Genomic DNA, 18906 nt, shown 5'->3' with positions numbered 1-18906 from the left:
CATTTTGCATTACTACATTTAATATTAAATACTTTACTGTAACTTTTTCCCAGCTAAGCCTTGTTCTGGTGCAGGGCTGCGGCGTAGCCCACCTCGCTTTCCGTCTCGATGCTCACCCACCTCGCTGCAGATCAGGCCACTCGCCGCTTCGCCACGCCGCCTCTTCGAACTCCGCCACTTCGCCAAACCACAGGCCCTAGAAACAAATTATTAAAATGTATCTCGTTCCATTTCCTTTTACTTCCCCTTCTATTCACATTCACCAATGAAAACCCAGAACTCGGTCTACTACCGGCCATTTCCAGGCAAAAGTCTTAACGTTCATCCTGTCACCATATTAAATGCCGACTCTTCACCTACCTCGTCTACATCCTCTTTGGCCGTTACAAGTACCTCCAAAGCTGTCACACCTACAACTTCATCCTTCCCCAGAGCTATCTCTTTGGGAAGACCCACTCAGGCATTACCTGGAATAACCAGTTTTACCAAGGAAACCCCCAATATGCCCAGCGATTCGTCTGCCAGGTCCACCAGGTCTGCCAGAGCTACCAGTGCTGCCAGAGCTTATATTTCCACTTGTGGATCATCTACCTCGGATCCACATCATGTACTCAACTCCCGATTCGGCAGTAACTCCACGCTTACAGACTCTTCCATTTCCCCACTTGGATCCAGGGGCTCTGCGTCGCCTTCATCCTATACCGATTCTTCTCCGTCGTCATCACCTGATTCTCCGGCGACTCTTCAGCATGCTGTTACAGTTCCTTCCATCTCAGATTTGGACAAAAGTATTGGTGCCAATGCCAGTACTTCATCCGATGATGCAGAAAAACAGGTGGGGTCCTCCTTGTATCCAAAGGTGGCCAAACTCCCAGCAACATCCATCACCAGTTCTAGGAAATCAAAGTCTCAGAGACCCCAGAAACTAAAAAATAGTAATGGACCTCTCCGTTGCCGCTGGAAAGGCTGCAATCTTCTGTTCCAGGATGCTCAACATCTCTACGACCATCTGTGCCGCTTTCACGTGGGTCGTAAGTGCAACAGAAACCTTTCCTTGGCTTGCCAATGGGAAAACTGTCAAGTTGTCACTGTTAAACGTGATCATATAACATCACATTTGCGTGTTCACATCCCTTTGAAACCTTATCCTTGCGAGCAATGCGGTAAGCGGTTCAAGAGACCACAGGATTTGAAGAAACATTCGAAAATTCATTCAAATAACAAAAAGGGACTAAAACCTGAAGATCCTCAAGGCTTGCAAACTGTGCCTTTCTTGCAGAAAAGCCACTCTACCTCCGTTGGTAGTGCCCCTCTTCCTGTATACAACTATGCACATGGGATTTCTTCTCATCCGCTAACGAGCATTCCATCTCTTACTGAAAGTACAGACGCAAAAAAGCGGAAATTCGAAATTTCCGGGTTTGCATCTCAGCTACCTGCTTTGTATGATGACCTAAAAAGATCCAAAGTTCGACCAGTATACAGCAACACGATGGCTAATAAGCTTAACACCGTTCCTTTAGGTAAATATTCCTTCAACAACAACAAGTTACCGTCCATTTCTGCTAACTTGGGTGGATTTGGCAATACCCAAGAGCTTATGGAGGCTTCTTCCTACTTTAATCAGATCTCTACCAGCATGAGTTCGCAACAACCTACTTTCTTACCATTAGGAGGACCAATATCAGTTCATCTTGCACATCCTAGTAATGCTCAAACGTCTCATTCTACGGGAAACATATATCCTTCATTGCCTTGTATTTCCAATGGATACTACCCTCAGTATGGCTTCAACAATTCTGCTCCTTTAAATATAAATAGAGGATCGGACATTGGAACGAACCAGAGGACTAGTCATGATGATATGGTGAAAAGATTGGCCAAGATGAGTTTGAACGAGGAAGACGAAGACGAAGAAGAGGACGAAGAAGAAGAAATATATGATATTCAAGATGACAATAGCAGCCAGACTGATTCGGACGCTGAAGATCAAGAAAATGATTCTGAAAGCAAAATTGATACTTACATGAGACATAAAGAACTGATTGATCTGATTGGGGAGTATCTTGAAGAATTGGTTGAGAATTCGAAGAAGGAAGATATAAGAAACGAGGAAGAGTGTCCTCAGAGGACATTATACCCTACAATTAAGGTGTAAGATTGAATGGATGGGCTATAATTATGATTGGAAAGGTCAGGGACCTGTTGGCCAACATTGTATACATTGGTTTATTTTATTTTATTTTATTTTGTTTTATTTTAATTGCTTTGCTTTTGCGTTACTTTTACTCTATACCATACCGTACTGTCTACTAGGTACCGTAAGTGGTAGTGATCTAATCCTGATAGTCCAATAGTCGGGTCGATGAATTTAAAATGGAGCGCGATCGATTCAATTCGCAAGAGAATGAGAGAGCATTACTAACTTGTTACCAGGTCTCTTTCATCCTAACAAACCAATTTGATCATGCGCGAAGGATACTCAAACGAACAGAATACGGAAAGAGGTACACAGACGGTAACGATACCCAGTGTAGAAATTCCGATCTTGCACTTAGTAAGCACGGAAGATACTAAGACTAAGACCAAGAAGAAGAATGGTCGTAGAGTCAAATGGGACAGTGACGTAATAGACAACGAGCACATGAACAAGAAGAAGACCAAAATCTGCTGTATATTTCATCCGCAGGATGACAGCGATTACGAGTGCGAGGATGGGTCAGATTCGGACTCATCGACATCATCATCATCATCATCATCAGACTCAGACTCAGACTCAGACAATCATGCTGACAAGCAAATCGAAACGCCCAAGAAGGCGCCAGAACCCAACGCATACGAAAAACAGCCGAAATACAAAAGAAAGAAGATGTTGCCATTACCATTACCAAATTAATGACATATTACATACATAAATGATACCATACGACATCATAGGTCGACCTCGAGGTTAACGAGAGTCCTGTATACTTCTCTAGGCATTTTATATTGAACCATACCGGCATAAACCATGCAGTTGCGTGACATCTGCTTCATATCCGTCAGTCTGTACTCTTTTGACGAAGATTTACCGGCTGGAACCTCGTAACCACTCTGCAATTCGTAGACAAGCTGCGATATACAGCTCATTTCAATGATAAGCACGTTAGGAATGTTCTTAGCGAGGGACTCATCTAACGTGCTGAACTCTTGAGCACGTGCGCGTATTTTATCAAGTTCGATCGAAGCTCCACATGGAATCAAATCCAGTTTCTTGATCCTCTGAAGGATGTCCACAAGATCCGGATGACTTGATGTGAAATCTGTAGAGATACTAATGAGTTCTAGTAGTCTCGAGCAGGTTTCTCTGCGTTTCGCAGATGTCTTGGAAAGAATCTCTGGTGATGCATTGTATGTCTTCATCAATCTTCTAGCCATCTTCACTATATTGGTTTCACCCTTAATTAATTCCCCGCTGATTATATCATCCAAAGGAGTTCTAAAGTCCACGGAAACCATGAAATCACCCAATAACCGGTTCACCATACCGAGAACAGTATCATATTCTTCGCTTAACTGGTAAAGCAAAATACAGTCGTAAGGACGTCCCTCTTCTTCGGCCTTATGTGCTGCCTTCTCTGCAATCTTATGAAGATAGCTGTCCTCATCATCGAGATGGAGTAACTTCTTGCGTTGCTCAATGATTCCAGGAATACGTGAGCCATCTTTATTGATCCTTCCAAGAAGCATAACAAATTCTCTTGTATCTAAGACCAATTCTCTAACGGCTCTTTGACCCAATTCTATCTGTTTCTTCTTAAGATCATCATCAAGTCCATCGCAGAGGCATATTTCAAAGAGATACTCAGCTGCAACCCTTGGATCAGAATTCTTGAATGTTCTTGTATAATATCCCAATTGTCTGGCATAATTAATAGATTGGAATCCTTTTTCATCCTCATTAAGTAACTTATCGGAGTCCATCAAAGGAACTCGAAGGAGACCGTAGTACGCAAGAGTAATAGCTAAGTGAACAGAATCGATCTCGCTAAGGCCAAATAAGTATTGAACGGCTACTTCATATAATCCGACAAATAGCAATGCCTGCAAATACATCGGATTATTACTAGACCCATTGAATGCATCAGAACCATATTCAAGGACAGACTTCTGCAAATCATTTAATGTGTATCTCTCTTGAACACTGCTATCATCATTGCTGGCCTCAACATCTTCCTCATAAATCAAACACAAATGAAACCAGAGCCAGTCTTCTATACTGAGCGTAATAGATGGTAAGTCTTTTCTGGAGAGATCACATCTACCAAGCACTTTGTAAACGGCATATCTGTAAGGATCAACCTCTTTGCTCGTATGCTTAAAATACTGGTTGAACTCGTTAGTCAATCTTCCTTGTAATTCAACTGGTAATTTATGATCAATACTCTCACAGTAGGCCTTCAAATATAATGGGAAAGCTCTCTCTAACTTCTGGAAAGAATCATCGTAGTCCGAAACCAAATTGACTGCATCTGTATAACATCCTGCTCTTAAAAGATAGAAAAGAGTAGCCCAAATAGGAACGCTGTTAACAAACGTGAGATTTGGAACTTTCCAGCTATTGCCCGACTTGTTCTTCATCGTGAGCTCGAGAAATTTCTGTACTTTAGTCACATTGCTTACTAATCCGGAGGAACCAAAATCAGATGGATTACTGTTCACTTTCAAGTACAACTCATTAGCGTGATCAAGAAACTGGGACTCTAAGTAGTTCCGGCTCTTGGCGATGATTTGTTTATGAAGAACAATGGCATCTGACTCACTCAAAGACGAACTGCAATGACCGACAGCAAATTTACGCTCTTGGGTCTTCATTGAGGATCCATTTTCTTCCTCGTTCTCGCAAAAGTCTCTCAAAATCAACCATCCTTCATGCAACTGCTTAGATCTGGTGGTCATCTCCCTCTTAGACAAGTCTGCAAACACGGTACAGAGTTGATACCATCGATGTTTCTGTCTGGCATCATTCAATTCGTAAATAACCTGAGCATATAACTCGAACTTACGTCTAAGCGCATACGAAGCATTTGGATTCACCACAGAATCAACGTTATCCGACGGCTGAACGTCTTCAAACTTAAATCTTGGCGAAAGGATATCTCTGGAAGGCTTCGAGCTCCAAGAAAGTGCCTTTTGCTGTTGCTTCCGTTGCTGTTGTGGCTCTCCCAGCAATTGTTTGTGCCTCTTTTCAGGAGAAGATGGCACCGAATCAGACTGTTCGCGCTTCAAAATACTCGCAAGCGTGGCTCTTGTATCCTTATTATGCTTTTTCCAATCCAAAGAGATGCTCTGACTCACATACTGGTCGAAATCTCTAGCTGAGGTCAATAAATTTTGCTCTATGGCAGTCAAAATGTTCTCATGCTTCTGGGCTGTTATGTAGTCTTCTATTTCTCCAACACTGCTACCAACAGATATGACCTGATTACCAGGAACTATGCCAGTGGAGTCCAATTGATGGAAATCAATGGAGTCCAATTCGTTCTGGATCTCTTCTATAGTAATTCCCTTTCCTATGAGCAAGTAATGTGCCTTGGTGTAAGGGTTTGTATCTGAACCTGTCTTGTTATATTTGCGCTTTAAATAAGCCTTCTTTTTGATCTCTCCTAGACTCAGGTGTATTGTTCCTATGTCATTGGATCTCCTTGGAAGATTTCTTGAAGCTTGAAGCAACTCATTCAACGAATTGGCAGTTGCCTTAGATCCAATGACCTGAGAAATTGGTCCCGAATGTACACTAGATTTCGACATCTGGAAGGGCAGTTGATTGGGTAGGGAAAACAAAGTAAACACTAACTACAAAGAATTTGATTGGGATTTCCTCTAATTTAAAAAATTTTATGAGATCGCGATAGATGTGGCGGAGTTCATATAATGACTGCGCCACACATGGCTTAAAACCTTATATACGTGTAACGCTTATATCCTTCCTCTATAATACATACGGTAGTCACACCAAATCTGGAAGTCTCCAAAACGTATTGGGAAACTCTGCTTGACTGCAACATTTATGCTGTTCTCCGGTGAATATAGTCTCAGGAACCACAGCTTCCACTGCCTGTTCTGTTGAAGCATCCACCGGAACCTTGTAGAGCTTAGTAAAGATCAACTTGTTTTTAGGAATGTGCCTAAGAATGATTTTCCCACGCTTTGCTACATTTTTCCGAGCTAAAAGATTGCCTGTCTCGTCCTTTGCACTTTTAGTCTTGTAGATGTAGTTGAAAATGGATTCTCTCGCTATAACTTCGATTTCCTTAGGAACGTAGATCTCAAATAGCTTTGAATTGTCGATTGACCCACATAAAGCCACAGTCAAATATCCAACGTTACGGAAAACCAAGTCTATAGATCCATAAAATGGAGGAATGACGTAGCGAACCAAATTCAGAGCAGCAGAAGAATTCACCAAAAACCGATGACCAATAGCCACAGGTCTCATTTCACTGAGTTCCAGAGCCCTTGAAACATCTTTGTATTTGGCCTCCACACCAGGTAATCCTGTAAACACCTTAATGATGGAGTCCTTGGGAGGCTTCAAATAAAATAGTCCTCCAACCGAGTACAAAGATTCTCCACTAAAAATCTTACGACCCTTAACCATCGGACTATGAAGAGAATGACCTTTGATAGTGGCCGACGCATAATCTGCCACCTTAGCAACAGACTTCACGTCATCTTTTAACAAATATCGATATACTCCCCTATCGGCAGGAGAGAAACCTGGGGTATCCACAAGAATAGCATTGGACTGCTTCATTCTAAATCTAATATGGTTTGCAGTGAATCCCGGGATTTCAGAGATACCTGGACCGTATTGATCGAAAGATCTGAGGTTTTTATTATCTCGATAAATAAGTGTCCTTATAAGGGTACTTTTACCAGAATTGATGGCTCCTACAAAGTATACTTCAGAAGCCGGAAGTTTATGAAGAATATCCTCAGTATTCCAGCCCAACTTTCCTGATACAAGAAATACATGAGATGGGTCAACGCCAACCAATTGAGCTAGCGTGTCTCCAAAATAATGCAATCCAGTTCTTTCAAGTCCTGTTTTAGCAGCAAAAAAAGCATCGGCCTTAGTAACTATGTACCAAACTTTCTGCATGTCTCTCCCTTTGGAAACGGTCTTGCTGACACTGAGAGGGAAATCCAATGCAGAAATAACATGAACCACATTGGCTTCTTTAGGAATCTCGGCCATCACTTGATCCACAGAGACGAAACTCTGTTTATCGAGACTGAAATCAGATCTATAAAAAGTATCCAAACATTTGTGGCACATCAATCTGCAATCACGGAGCTTTTTATCCACTGGTTTCAGTTCAAGACCATCGTCAAGCTTTTGAAACTTCTCTACCAGGATTTTTTCCCTTGCCAGTACTAGTGGGTTATCAGTATCTTTCTTGAAGGTAGTTGATTTTATATGAGGTGGACGATAATAACCGGGAGCAGAAGAGTCTGATAATTGCAATTCAACTCCACAAGAGGCACAAGAGGAAACTGGAGACTGCTGAGGAGTAGGGGACCGCATAATCGATGATGACTTGACAAAATTTGTGCCAGCGACCCGATTTATCACTCTGTCGTCTTTCTGTGATGGCTTTCCAGCCGTTTTGATTCCACGAGATGCTCTGAATCCAGTTAACACTTCAACATTCTTAAATAGAGCCCTGCGTATTAGATTCCTGCATATCAGATTGTTAATCATCAAGAATAATTAACTCAACAGTTTAGGAAGAAAGCTAATGAGCTGAAAGTAGAGTGAAAAATAATGTGAAAAATAGACTGAAAAATAGACTGAAAATAGACTGAAAATTAAAGTGAGTGAGAGATAAAGTGAATCTAAACCATTGTGACAGTCAAGACGATAAGCCATACAAAATTTTCTTTGGATCATCTTTCTTTCTCCTTTCTGTTTTCCTGGCACTTTGAACTTTTGTAATATATCCTCCAAATACCGTCACTTCCGCTATAAGTACCAAAATACTGAAAAACAACGACCATAGTACTCTATACTGTATTTCCATACTGGTTGAACTTCCTGTCCAATACCATATAGCATATGCTACAGAACACACCGTTACAAGCACATTGACTACCGTTGTTAGCTGACTTTTCACCTGCTTGGCCATTTGGGAAGGCTTGTAATCGTGGCCTTCTTTCTCCTCCTGCTCGAGCTCGATCATGAGCCTAAGACTTCCATCCTTCAGATCTGCATTGACCATCTGTTGGTACTCTAATTCCTTCTGTTTAACTCTTAACTCTTCCATTTTTTTAATGTATTCTGGTGTCTTCTTCTGCTTTGGTCTTTCGGGTATAAACACTTTGCAACCTTTTAATAGGCCAAGTAAATTGTTCGTATTTGCATCTCTCTTCTTCTTTCTTTTGTACAGATTGATAAGATCGCGATGGCTTATATAACCATGATTAAGAATGAGCAGTCTGTCGGCTTCAGAGATCCTACTTTTCTTAATCAACTGTTCAAGTGGTGCTGTGAGAGTGTAGAGAGTCATGAGAGAAAGAAAAACAAGTAGATAAGGAAGGAAGAAAGAAAAGAGTTGAAGTAAGTGAAGTAGATTAATTACGCGACCTTCACCTTTTACTTCTCTCTATCTTCTTTTCGCATGGAACAAATAATCATCCATGAGCATGAAACTACAGGAAGGCTTGCTCAAGCAGAAAGTTGCAAATTCAATCATCCATTTGATAATCCTTATGATGTTCAGCTGAAATTGATGAACTCGATATATGAGACAATTGACGGTGATTTTAAGATTGGAATATTTGAATCTCCTACGGGAACAGGAAAAACTCTATCATTGATTTGTTCTACCATGACGTGGCTACGTGAATTCAAACGAATGAAGAATGATGCTGCCATTAAGAAGAAACTTGGTGAAGTTGAAGGCAGTGGAGATGAAGAAGAGCCGGAATGGATTATGAAGGCCTACCAGGAGAAGATTGTCGGTCGAATGCTTGAAGATGCCAAAAGGTATGAGAAGCACTTAATCAAAGTTGAAAAAGAGGGCTCTAAGATGGTGACAGGTAAGCTGGATGGCAAAATAAGATGGATCAAAAAGCGGAAAAGGACCGCACAAGGTCAATCAGGGGATACAGATGAGGATCAACTTGCTCCTGAAGATTATACTGAAGAAAGCATGCATTTGGAAGGAACAAAGTTTGAAAAAATGGATAAAGAAGTGAAGGACTTGTTGAAAGCCGTTGAAGGTAGTCGAGGGTCGACCAATAGAAGCAAAGAACGAGCCACTGAAGTCAATGAATCACCCGTTAAGATCTTCTTTGCATCTAGAACCCACTCCCAGCTTAGTCAGTTTTGTTCACAGCTTAAAATGACTGACTTCCCCTCATCTATAGAGGGGATGGATGAGAAAACTAAGTACCTACCATTAGGATCGAGGAAACAGCTTTGTATTAACGATAAAGTGGCTAGTTTGAAAGATACCCAACAGATAAATGAAAGATGCATCGAACTGCAGAAGGATGGAAACAACAAGTGTCCATTCTTACCAAAACTTGCCGAGGAACAAGATATGGAGTTGGTCGATCAATTTAAAGACTTGACATACTCTGCTGTTCATGATATAGAAGATTTGGATACTATTGGAAGCAATTTGAAGGTGTGTCCATACTACAGTTCCAGACATGGAGTTCCTGTTGCTGAGATAATATCATTACCTTATCAGCTATTACTTCAAAAAGAAGCACGTGATTCTTTGAAGCTTCGTTTGAAGGACTGTATTGTAGTTATTGACGAGGCTCATAACTTGATTGATACTATTAACAGCATCTATTCTTCCTCAATCAGATTTGAGGAGCTTAAATTGATTCGAAAGGCTATGAGACTATATACGAGACGATTCTATTCAAGGATGAACGCAGGAAATCGGATCAACTTGTCCAAGATGATTAAGTTGGTGACACTACTAGCCAAGTTCATTGCCAAACAGATTGATTTGGGAAGAGTGTCTCCAGGAACGGAAGTGGATACCAATCTGATCTTTGCGGGAACAACCGGTGACTTGCTTAATGTTTACCCGCTACAAAAGTACATAAACAAGTCGAAAATCGCATTTAAGGTGCAGAGTTACATGGATAAAATTACCGACAGCAAGCATCATTCGACTCCATTGTTATTTAAAGTGAGAGCCTTTATGTACTCGTTGTCGAACACTTCTCAAAGTGGCAAGTTCTTCTTTGACAAAGAAGAAGGTGATATCACTCTAAAATACCTTCTTCTTGATCCAAGTGAACCATTCAAGGATATTGTAGAAGAGGCTAGATGTGTTCTTCTAGCTGGAGGAACCATGGAACCGGTGACGGATTTCACAGATTTTTTAGTTCCATATGTGGACCCAAGTCAGATGAAAACGTTTAGTTGTGACCATGTTATTCCGGACGAGAATTTGGAAGTTTATCCGGTCTCTCATTCTGGAAACATCTCCTTTGATTTCACATTCAACGGGAGAACCAACAGGACAATGTTGGAAGAATTAGGCAAAACCATAGTAGAACTTTTTCAGGAGGTACCATCGGGAACAGTTATATTCTTTCCAAGTTATCGTTATTTGGACGATGTGATGAAAGTATGGAAAGAGCAAAGACTTGTGAAACAGATGGAGGAATTTAAGAAGATCTTTATAGAGTCACGAGAGATCAATGTTGATAATGTTCTTCGGGAGTTTCGGTCTGAAATTGAAACTGGAAGTAGAGGGGGAGCTGCATTATTCTCCGTTGTCGGCGGTAAAATGTCAGAAGGGATCAATTTCTCGGACAAGTTGGCACGATGCGTTATCATGGTGGGACTACCGTATCCAAATGTGAAGAGTGGAGAATTGATAGCTAAAAGTCATTATATCGAAAAGAAGACCATCGAGAATGGAGGAAGTCGGCAACTTGGAAAACAGCGGTCACAGGAAATGTACCAGAATATCTGCATGAAGGCTGTAAATCAATCGGTAGGAAGAGCCATTCGAAATATTAAGGATTACGCGGTGATTTACTTGATAGATAAAAGGTATGAGAGAGAAGAAGTGCAAGGAAAACTATCTAGATGGATTCAGAGACGGTTGATGAGTACGAAGGATGTTTTGGAGGCCAGAGAAAGAACTGAAAGGTTCTTTAAAGGAAGGAGCTAGAGTTATTCATTTATCATGATGCCTATTCCAGAAGTCGTTTAGAGTCGACTCGACTCGACTCGACGACTCAGAAAGAAAAGGAAGGAGCGAGAAAAAAAAAACGAGGGGAGGGAGGCAGGAGGGTTCAAAGAAAATTGAATAGGCAAGACAATTTCTAAGCCACTCTTTTCTTCCTAGAATCAACTACTTTAGCTCTGCCATGGAAGATTTCGAAGTTGAATCATCTTTGAAAGATCTCATTACTCAAGATTCACTTAAGTGGATCTTTGTAGGGGGTAAAGGAGGTGTTGGTAAGACCACCACGTCATCGTCAGTTGCCATACAGATAGCACTTCATCACCCAGATAAAAACTATCTATTGATCTCTACAGATCCGGCACACAATCTTTCAGATGCCTTTGATCAGAAGTTTGGCAAGGATGCAAGAGTGGTCGAGGGACTTTCCAATTTGTCATGTATGGAGATCGACCCATCTTCCTCACTGGAAGAGTTTGCGAATAGCAATAAATTAGGTATGGATAAGCAGGACCCGTTGACCAATGTAATGACAGAGGTCACAGGCTCGATTCCGGGTATTGATGAGGCTTTTTCGTTTATGGAGGTGTTGAAACATATCAAGAGTCAAAAGCATCCGGACGATTCTACAGTTCAATACGAGAGTATTATCTTTGATACGGCTCCTACCGGTCATACTCTACGTTTCCTTCAATTACCACATACTTTGGAGACATTGTTGGACAAATTTAATGACATCAGTAGTCGATTGGGACCTTTAATGAGCATGATGGGAGGAGATCAGAAGGCAGAATTGTTCAGCAAACTTGGCGAGATTAAAGGACAAGTTGCCGAGGTGAACAAGCAGTTTCAAGATCCGGATCTTACCACGTTTGTATGCGTGTGTATCTCCGAATTCTTGTCACTATATGAAACAGAGAGATTAATTCAAGATTTGATGAAATATAACATGGATGTTAATTCAATTGTGGTGAACCAATTGTTGTTTGCAGATGATGATCAGTGCAAGAGATGCCAATCAAGATGGAAGATGCAGAAAAAATATTTAAATCAGATGGATGAGTTGTATGAAGACTACCATTTAGTTAAGATGCCATTATGCGGTAATGAAATTCGAGGTTTGGAAAACTTGAAGAAGTTCTCAAAGTTCTTGATCTCCCCATATGATCCAAGGAAGGATGGAGAGATTGTCTTTTCTATAGAGGAGAAATGATCGACTGTTTCTATGCGTTATGTATTTTACTTGAGCTTCGCGCCCATAATTTGTCTTTAATTCACTTTCTTCTACTTATTCATCTCTTGATCATGCCTACATATATATGTCAGAGATGCAAACTACCTCTTAGCGTCGACCAATCGCTTGAAGGACTTAGCAATGCACAGAAGCGGTTGTTGACTACCAATTATTCGCCTCGACCGAAAAGTAGTTTAATGGGAGATTTGAAGGCTGGTACCGAGTCTCTAGACACAGATGATTCAACCGATGCTTCCCTTATTCCGCCAACGATGATTGTTCCCGAAGCTCGGAAGAAAACGTTTCGAGAGGCCTTAGATTCGAGTGGGGGGAAGCCGTTGATTGGCAATCGAGGGGGAATTGGCAATGGCAGTAATCACGGCAAAGTTGATGATGGATCATTTGTGATGCTAGATGAGGACAAAGAAGGTAAGGAGAAAAAAGATACGGGGGAAAAAGGAAAGGCCACTCCTATTCCTGTGAGTGATACAGTTTCCACATTGAGTAACGTATTCAATATCGTCTCTTCAAAGTATGAGATGGATTATCCTGTATGCAATGATTGTGCACATACACTTATTGAAGAGATGAGCAAGAGATGCGATCAAATGACCAAGGAAAAGGACACCTATGTTCAATTTCTCAAGAAATTGAATGCTCAGAATGGTCCGAATCGAGAAAGATGTACGAAATCATTACAAGAACTCGACAAGTTGAAGGCCGAAGAGGCAGAAACATTACAACAGTTGGAACAAGCTGAAAAGGAGAACTCTGATTTGAAACATGAGCTTCAAGAGGTTCAAGAACAACTATCAGAGTTGAGCATCGAAGAACAGAAGCACTATTTGAAAGAGAATTTGTACGAACATGAACTTACACAGCGTGTGAGCGAATTGAATAGGGTGAAATCATTATACGAATCAAATATGGATCAATTGGATGCTCTAAGAGGAATTAATGTATTTGATGATACCTTCAATATTTCTACACAAGGACTTTTTGGAACCATCAATGGACTCAGGCTAGGTAGTCTTGATGATGTCAAAGTGTCTTGGCATGAGATAAATGCTGCCTTAGGTCAATTGGTATTACTATTATCTGTTTGCTTACGCATATTGAAATTAGAGATCCCAGAATACGTGCTCATTCCAATGGGATCGACTTCGAAGATTGAGAAAATCGAGAGAACACAGAGAAATACGGATTCCAGAAAGACAGTACTCGATCTATTCAGCATGGGAGAATTTTCTATAGGAAATATCTTCACCCATAATAAGTTGGATGCAGGGATGGTAGCATTGGTTGATGTTATACGTAAAATAGCAGCGGAGCTTAAGAGCATCGACTCAAACAACGAACTCCCATTCAAGATGACCAAAGATAAAGTGGCAGGCTACAACATAAGTCCTTCTGCAAGAGCATCTAATAAAGAATGGACGGCTGCTTGCAAATATCTACTTACAAATACAAAGTGGATATTGACGTTCACCGCCGGAGTTTATCAGGATCAGTCCTCAGATGGCTCTGCGGCTGCCTAATGCTTGCTGATTGTCCCGTCCAATCCATTGTGTCACGCCGCAAACTCCATGAATGAAAAATTTAGTGCACCAAAAATTAATTAATAAGCGATTTTTTGAGAACTATATAACAGAAGAATCAGCCTTATTTCCAGCTTATTATGACACTTAATAGCCCTCCAGTGATAATATCTCACGGTAAAAGAAGACCATTTGATCAGGGAAAGCTTCGCAAGTATCTTGAATCTCTGGCATTTGGCTTGGATCTGAGATTTATATCTATCAATGAAGTACTAGATAAGGTTAATCGAGGACTACCACCGGAGCTTACTGTTTCCGAACTTATTGACTTTGTGGCAGAGACATGTGCTTCCATGACGATATATCATTACGATTATTCTAATTTGGCTGCAAGAGTTCTCGAGAAACTGCTTCAAGACACCATTTCGACCAGATTCTCAGAGAACATCGAGCTTTTAAGACGATATATGCCTAATAATGGACGGAAAAATTATAAGCATTTGATATCCGAACAACTATTCAAGATTGTTATGAACCATCAAGACGAGATTGATTTAGAAATTGTTCCAGAAAGGGACTTCAATATTGACTATTTTGGGTTTCGGACCCTGCAGAAGTCGTATCTTCTTAAAATCGAGAATAAGTGTCATGAAACTCCCCAGTTTCTTCTAATGAGAGTTGCGTTAGCATTACATGGTGAAAACCTTAAAAAAGCGTTCGAGACTTATCGACTCATGTCCGAGAGATATCTTCTACATGCATCTCCGACTCTTTTCAATGCAGGAACAGAGTTCCAGAACCTCTCTTCGTGCTTTTTAGTTGCATTGGAAGATGATTCATTGGATGGAATATTTGATACAGTTCACGAATGTGCGATGATATCTAAAGCTTCTGGAGGAATTGGAGTTCACATTAGTAACGTCCGTTCTTCAGGTACTTATATCTCCGGTACTAACGGTGTCTCGAGTGGGATTGTTCCAATGCTCAGAGTATTTAATAGTGTGTCTCAATACGTTGATCAGGGAGGAAATAAACGTCCCGGTGCTATCTGTGCCTATCTTGAGCCGTGGCATTCAGACGTCATGGAGTTTCTGGATATGAGAAAGAATTATGGTAAAGAGGAAATGCGTGCACGTGACCTATTCTATGCACTCTGGATACCTGATTTGTTTATGAGACGGGTGAAGAATGATGAGATATGGAGTCTTTTCTCAGAAGATACATCTCCTGGACTCAGCGATAAATGGGGGTCTGAATTTGACCAGTTATATATTCGATACGAGTCTGAAAAGAGATTTATTCGTCAAGTTAAAGCACGGAAAGTTTGGGAGAAGATATTGATTTCTCAATCGGAGACTGGTACACCATTTTTACTTTATAAAGATGCATGCAATGCGAAATCCAACCAAAAGAATCTAGGAACGATCAAATCCTCGAATTTATGCTCTGAAATTGTTGAATATTCGTCTAAAGATGAGACTGCTGTTTGCAACTTGGGTTCATTAGGATTACCAATGTACGTGGAAATAGATAGTGACGACCAGAAAGTTTTCAACTTGCAAAGGCTTCATTCTGTGACTAAGGTTCTTGTCCGGAACTTAAATCGAGTCATTGATGTCGGAGATTATCCTTTGAAGAAGTGTCGTGTTTCGAATTTAAGGCATAGACCTATTGCAGTGGGAGTCCAGGGACTTGCAGATGCATTTTTGAAAATGAAATTGTCCTTTGGCTGTAAAGAGTCTCGAAGACTCAACAGGCAGATCTTCCAGACTATCTATCATGGAGCATTAGAGGCTTCTATGGAGCTTTCAAAGGAAGAGGGACCCTACCAGAGTTATAGTGGATCTCCAGTTTCTCAAGGAATACTACAGTATGACATGTGGGATGATAAACCTGTTGAAACAGATGACATCTGGGATTGGACTGCGCTCAAGAACCAAATATCCTGTTATGGAGTGCGAAACTCGTTGCTTGTGGCCTTGATGCCTACTGCGTCAACGTCTCAAATCCTTGGATTTTCCGAGTGTTTCGAACCAATCACCTCTAACGTTTACACTCGTCGTGTCCTTTCGGGCGAACATCAGGTGGTGAATCGGTATCTTATTGACGATTTGATTGGTTTAGGGTTGTGGAACCCTGAAATGAAGAATGAGATTATAGCTGCCAACGGTTCCATACAGGACATACCATCTATTCCTGACTCTTTGAGAAATATGTATAGAACGATCTGGGAGATATCCCAGCGTGTTGTTATAGATATGGCAGCAGATCGGGCTCCTTACATTGATCAATCACAGAGCATGAATCTCTTTTTAGAGAACTGCTCAATGTCAAAGATGACCAGTATGCACTTCTACGCATGGGAGAAAGGATTGAAGACGGGAATCTACTACTTGAGAACACAGGCTGCTTCCCAGGCTATCAAGTTTACTATTACACCTGAAATGGATCGATCAGCCAAGCATAGAAGAGCAGCAGCAGCAGCAGCAGGCCTTGTATGCGATTCACGAGATCCATCGTGCGATTGTTGTTCGGGATAAAATACCTTGTAAATATTTAAATATATTCCAGATACTCGTGGAATCTTGCAGCCATTGTACCGGTAACAGGATCCATACGAGCGATCCTAATAAGACTAACAAATGCCAAAAAAGAAAGAGAATAAATACCAAAATAGGCCACCTTTCTGGCCTTTTTAGAGAATAGTTTGAAGAATCGGTTGGCTCCTGTAATCATATGATATGCACCCGTGAATACAAACAACGTATAGACGGGAATTATAGCACCTACTTTGGAAATACAGTAAGAAAGATAAGAGAGATCGACATAGGACGAATCACCATCAACCTGCAAAGGATTGAATCTCAACTTAATCACATGAGCACTAAGAAGTACGCACAAAATGTAGCCGGAAAAGCTGATAGGAGAAATGCCAAATAATCTGTAAGTTAGAGCCTTTTTGGAACCTAATCCAAGAAAAGACGAAAGACCTCCAAGGCCTTCATTGACGTCTTTGACTTCCTCCTTGTCCTTTGTAGTTTTGATTGTGGATTTCTCCTCTTTAGGAATGTATCTGCTGGAGCCGTATTTCTTATAGCGCAAGATTCTCCTGAACAAGTTGAGCAAGATACCAGAAGAGGCGTGCGATATAACAGAGCCGATGATAATTGGCTCTGTGAGAGAAGTTTGGTACACTTCTCTACCAATATCGATGACCTCATTTCCTGGGTCAATTCCAAAAAGAGCAGGCGTAATTACTACACCACTAAGATGAATGAAAGTGAATAAGCTGAATGGAATGACAGAGTATTTCTGTATAAAGGCTAACACAGAGATAGAATGTGATAAGAAAGGAGTCTGAGTGTTCGAAGGAGAAGTTATCGGAATTCCCGGAGCCTTTTCCAAGATTTCAGGTTGAATTGGTTCTGGAGGAACCTGTTGAAGAGACATTTTTGCAGTGGTTGAAGTAAGTAATAGATTGAAATCTAGATAACGTTTGCTTGCTTATATAAATGGTTTTATTGGTCCACGGCAGTGCCACGGCGCCCCCCGGTAGAGGTCATACTCGGATTTAAGACCCGTATTTATGCATCCAATTTTATCTCGAAGGTGACTTCGCCCTTCCCGGGACGGACATCCAACTGCTGGAATCTCTGGGGAACATGGTCAGCACTCCAGGACTTGTGCCCTCCATAACTGATTGACCGAGTATTTTTATCGTACTGAAATTGGCGCGGTTCAATTTGAGAACCGCATATCAACGAACCATCAACCACAGAGCAGAAGCCTCTAGATGATCTGAGATTGTAGCCACCAAAAGGAGCCTGGATCAAAGTAAACTTGGCACATGTTCCCGAGGTGTACCAATGTCCATTGCCGATGATACAACCGGGCTGATCAACCGGTTTTAATAATCCTCTATAGTAACCGTGACGACCAGTAGGCCGAGGACCTGGATTATCAGTATGAGTAGGTTGAGGAGGCTTGAAAGTCTTAGGAAGAAACTTGATCCCTGATTCAGGACATCTAGAATCAAGCATCGCAGGAATAGGAACAAATTCCCCGGAAAGAATGGAACCCTTCAATTGATGGAAGTACCAAACCTCCTGTAGCGCATTAAACCTATTACAGCTGATATACACTGGATGGCCAAACTGAGAAGCTATAGAGTCCTCGATTTCTGCTCGAGTGTATGTTTTGGTATTTGAAGGTACGATTCCTCCTTTTCTTAGCCATTCAAATGTTGGTAAAGTATCATAAACATCCACAGTTCTCTTGTAGAAGTCCACCACATTCTGTTGAGGCGTGAAATGGTTGTAACAGTCGGATTTGAGTGTATTCATACAAGTTCCATGCTTGTTAAACTCGTGAACCCACAATTCGTCATCATTTCCGTTGAAATTCTTCCAGATCCTGGTCATCTTGTCCAAAAGATCTGTCTCACCGAACTTATTCAACACGTCTCTGGCACTGTCAATTTTCTCACTATTATGGCAAAACTGCTCGTAACTTCCGTCACACTTATCTGGCCACAATCCATGGAGAGTAAACTTATCTTCTGGTCCAACAGGAGGATAGTAATCCCAGAATTGAGTTTGCAATATTATTCCTCCGGGATATTCAAAGCAGCAGCTATCATCAACTTCCGTTTTGTTGGAGCACGATAATGGAGTATCTACAGGGCATTGGTGAATATCGTTCAAACCCAAAATTCCCTGTTCTACAGTAAACCCTTCCACAATATTGACGGCTAAAAGGATTAACCCAGCCAAATAATTCATCGTGCCTTTAAAGAACCAAGGGAAATCAATGTCGCCAGAACTTCCTCGAAGCCCTCCCTCGCTTATCAGCTTATCGCGAACGATTCCTAATTGGGCTAGTAGGAAAAAAGTCTAATACATTACAACTATACATGCTCTTCTGC

The 18906-nt window shown here is 41.1% G+C and overlaps 9 protein-coding genes across 9 annotated transcripts; 5 read left to right on the top strand and 4 right to left on the bottom strand.

The window, feature by feature from the left end:
• Positions 1-265: 265 nt before the first annotated feature.
• FOA43_002273 (uncharacterized protein) lies at positions 266-2158 on the top strand (the record flags this gene model as incomplete). The annotated part of the gene is made up of 1 exon (XM_038922572.1): positions 266-2158. One exon carries the CDS (start codon positions 266-268, stop codon positions 2156-2158), a length of 1893 nt encoding a protein of 630 aa, XP_038778500.1.
• A 773-nt stretch (positions 2159-2931) lies between these two features.
• On the bottom strand, positions 2932-5717 carry FOA43_002272 (uncharacterized protein; the record flags this gene model as incomplete). Its single annotated transcript, XM_038922571.1, has 2 exons — positions 2932-5645; positions 5714-5717. The coding sequence occupies 2 exons, from the start codon at positions 5715-5717 to the stop codon at positions 2932-2934; spliced, it is 2718 nt and encodes a 905-aa protein (XP_038778499.1).
• A 272-nt stretch (positions 5718-5989) lies between these two features.
• Positions 5990-7747, bottom strand: FOA43_002271 (uncharacterized protein; the record flags this gene model as incomplete). The annotated part of the gene is made up of 1 exon (XM_038922570.1): positions 5990-7747. The coding sequence occupies one exon, from the start codon at positions 7745-7747 to the stop codon at positions 5990-5992; it is 1758 nt and encodes a 585-aa protein (XP_038778498.1).
• Positions 7748-8663: 916 nt separating this feature from the next.
• Positions 8664-11195, top strand: FOA43_002270 (uncharacterized protein; the record flags this gene model as incomplete). The annotated part of the gene is made up of 1 exon (XM_038922569.1): positions 8664-11195. The coding sequence occupies one exon, from the start codon at positions 8664-8666 to the stop codon at positions 11193-11195; it is 2532 nt and encodes an 843-aa protein (XP_038778497.1).
• Positions 11196-11394: 199 nt separating this feature from the next.
• On the top strand, positions 11395-12423 carry GET3 (Golgi to ER traffic- protein; the record flags this gene model as incomplete). Its single annotated transcript, XM_038922568.1, has 1 exon — positions 11395-12423. The coding sequence occupies one exon, from the start codon at positions 11395-11397 to the stop codon at positions 12421-12423; it is 1029 nt and encodes a 342-aa protein (XP_038778496.1).
• A 92-nt stretch (positions 12424-12515) lies between these two features.
• FOA43_002268 (uncharacterized protein) lies at positions 12516-13982 on the top strand (the record flags this gene model as incomplete). Its single annotated transcript, XM_038922567.1, has 1 exon — positions 12516-13982. One exon carries the CDS (start codon positions 12516-12518, stop codon positions 13980-13982), a length of 1467 nt encoding a protein of 488 aa, XP_038778495.1.
• A 140-nt stretch (positions 13983-14122) lies between these two features.
• Positions 14123-16522, top strand: FOA43_002267 (uncharacterized protein; the record flags this gene model as incomplete). The annotated part of the gene is made up of 1 exon (XM_038922566.1): positions 14123-16522. One exon carries the CDS (start codon positions 14123-14125, stop codon positions 16520-16522), a length of 2400 nt encoding a protein of 799 aa, XP_038778494.1.
• A 16-nt stretch (positions 16523-16538) lies between these two features.
• FOA43_002266 (uncharacterized protein) lies at positions 16539-17432 on the bottom strand (the record flags this gene model as incomplete). Its single annotated transcript, XM_038922565.1, has 1 exon — positions 16539-17432. The coding sequence occupies one exon, from the start codon at positions 17430-17432 to the stop codon at positions 16539-16541; it is 894 nt and encodes a 297-aa protein (XP_038778493.1).
• A 134-nt stretch (positions 17433-17566) lies between these two features.
• On the bottom strand, positions 17567-18896 carry FOA43_002265 (uncharacterized protein; the record flags this gene model as incomplete). Its single annotated transcript, XM_038922564.1, has 2 exons — positions 17567-18858; positions 18890-18896. The coding sequence occupies 2 exons, from the start codon at positions 18894-18896 to the stop codon at positions 17567-17569; spliced, it is 1299 nt and encodes a 432-aa protein (XP_038778492.1).
• Between the last annotated feature and the right edge of the window lie 10 nt (positions 18897-18906).

This window comes from Brettanomyces nanus, chromosome 2, assembly GCF_011074865.1.
Source record: "Brettanomyces nanus chromosome 2, complete sequence".
Taxonomy (NCBI): domain Eukaryota; kingdom Fungi; phylum Ascomycota; class Pichiomycetes; order Pichiales; family Pichiaceae; genus Brettanomyces; species Brettanomyces nanus.
Note: the sequence above shows the minus strand (reverse complement) of the source record. Positions and strands in the feature narration are given on the sequence as shown.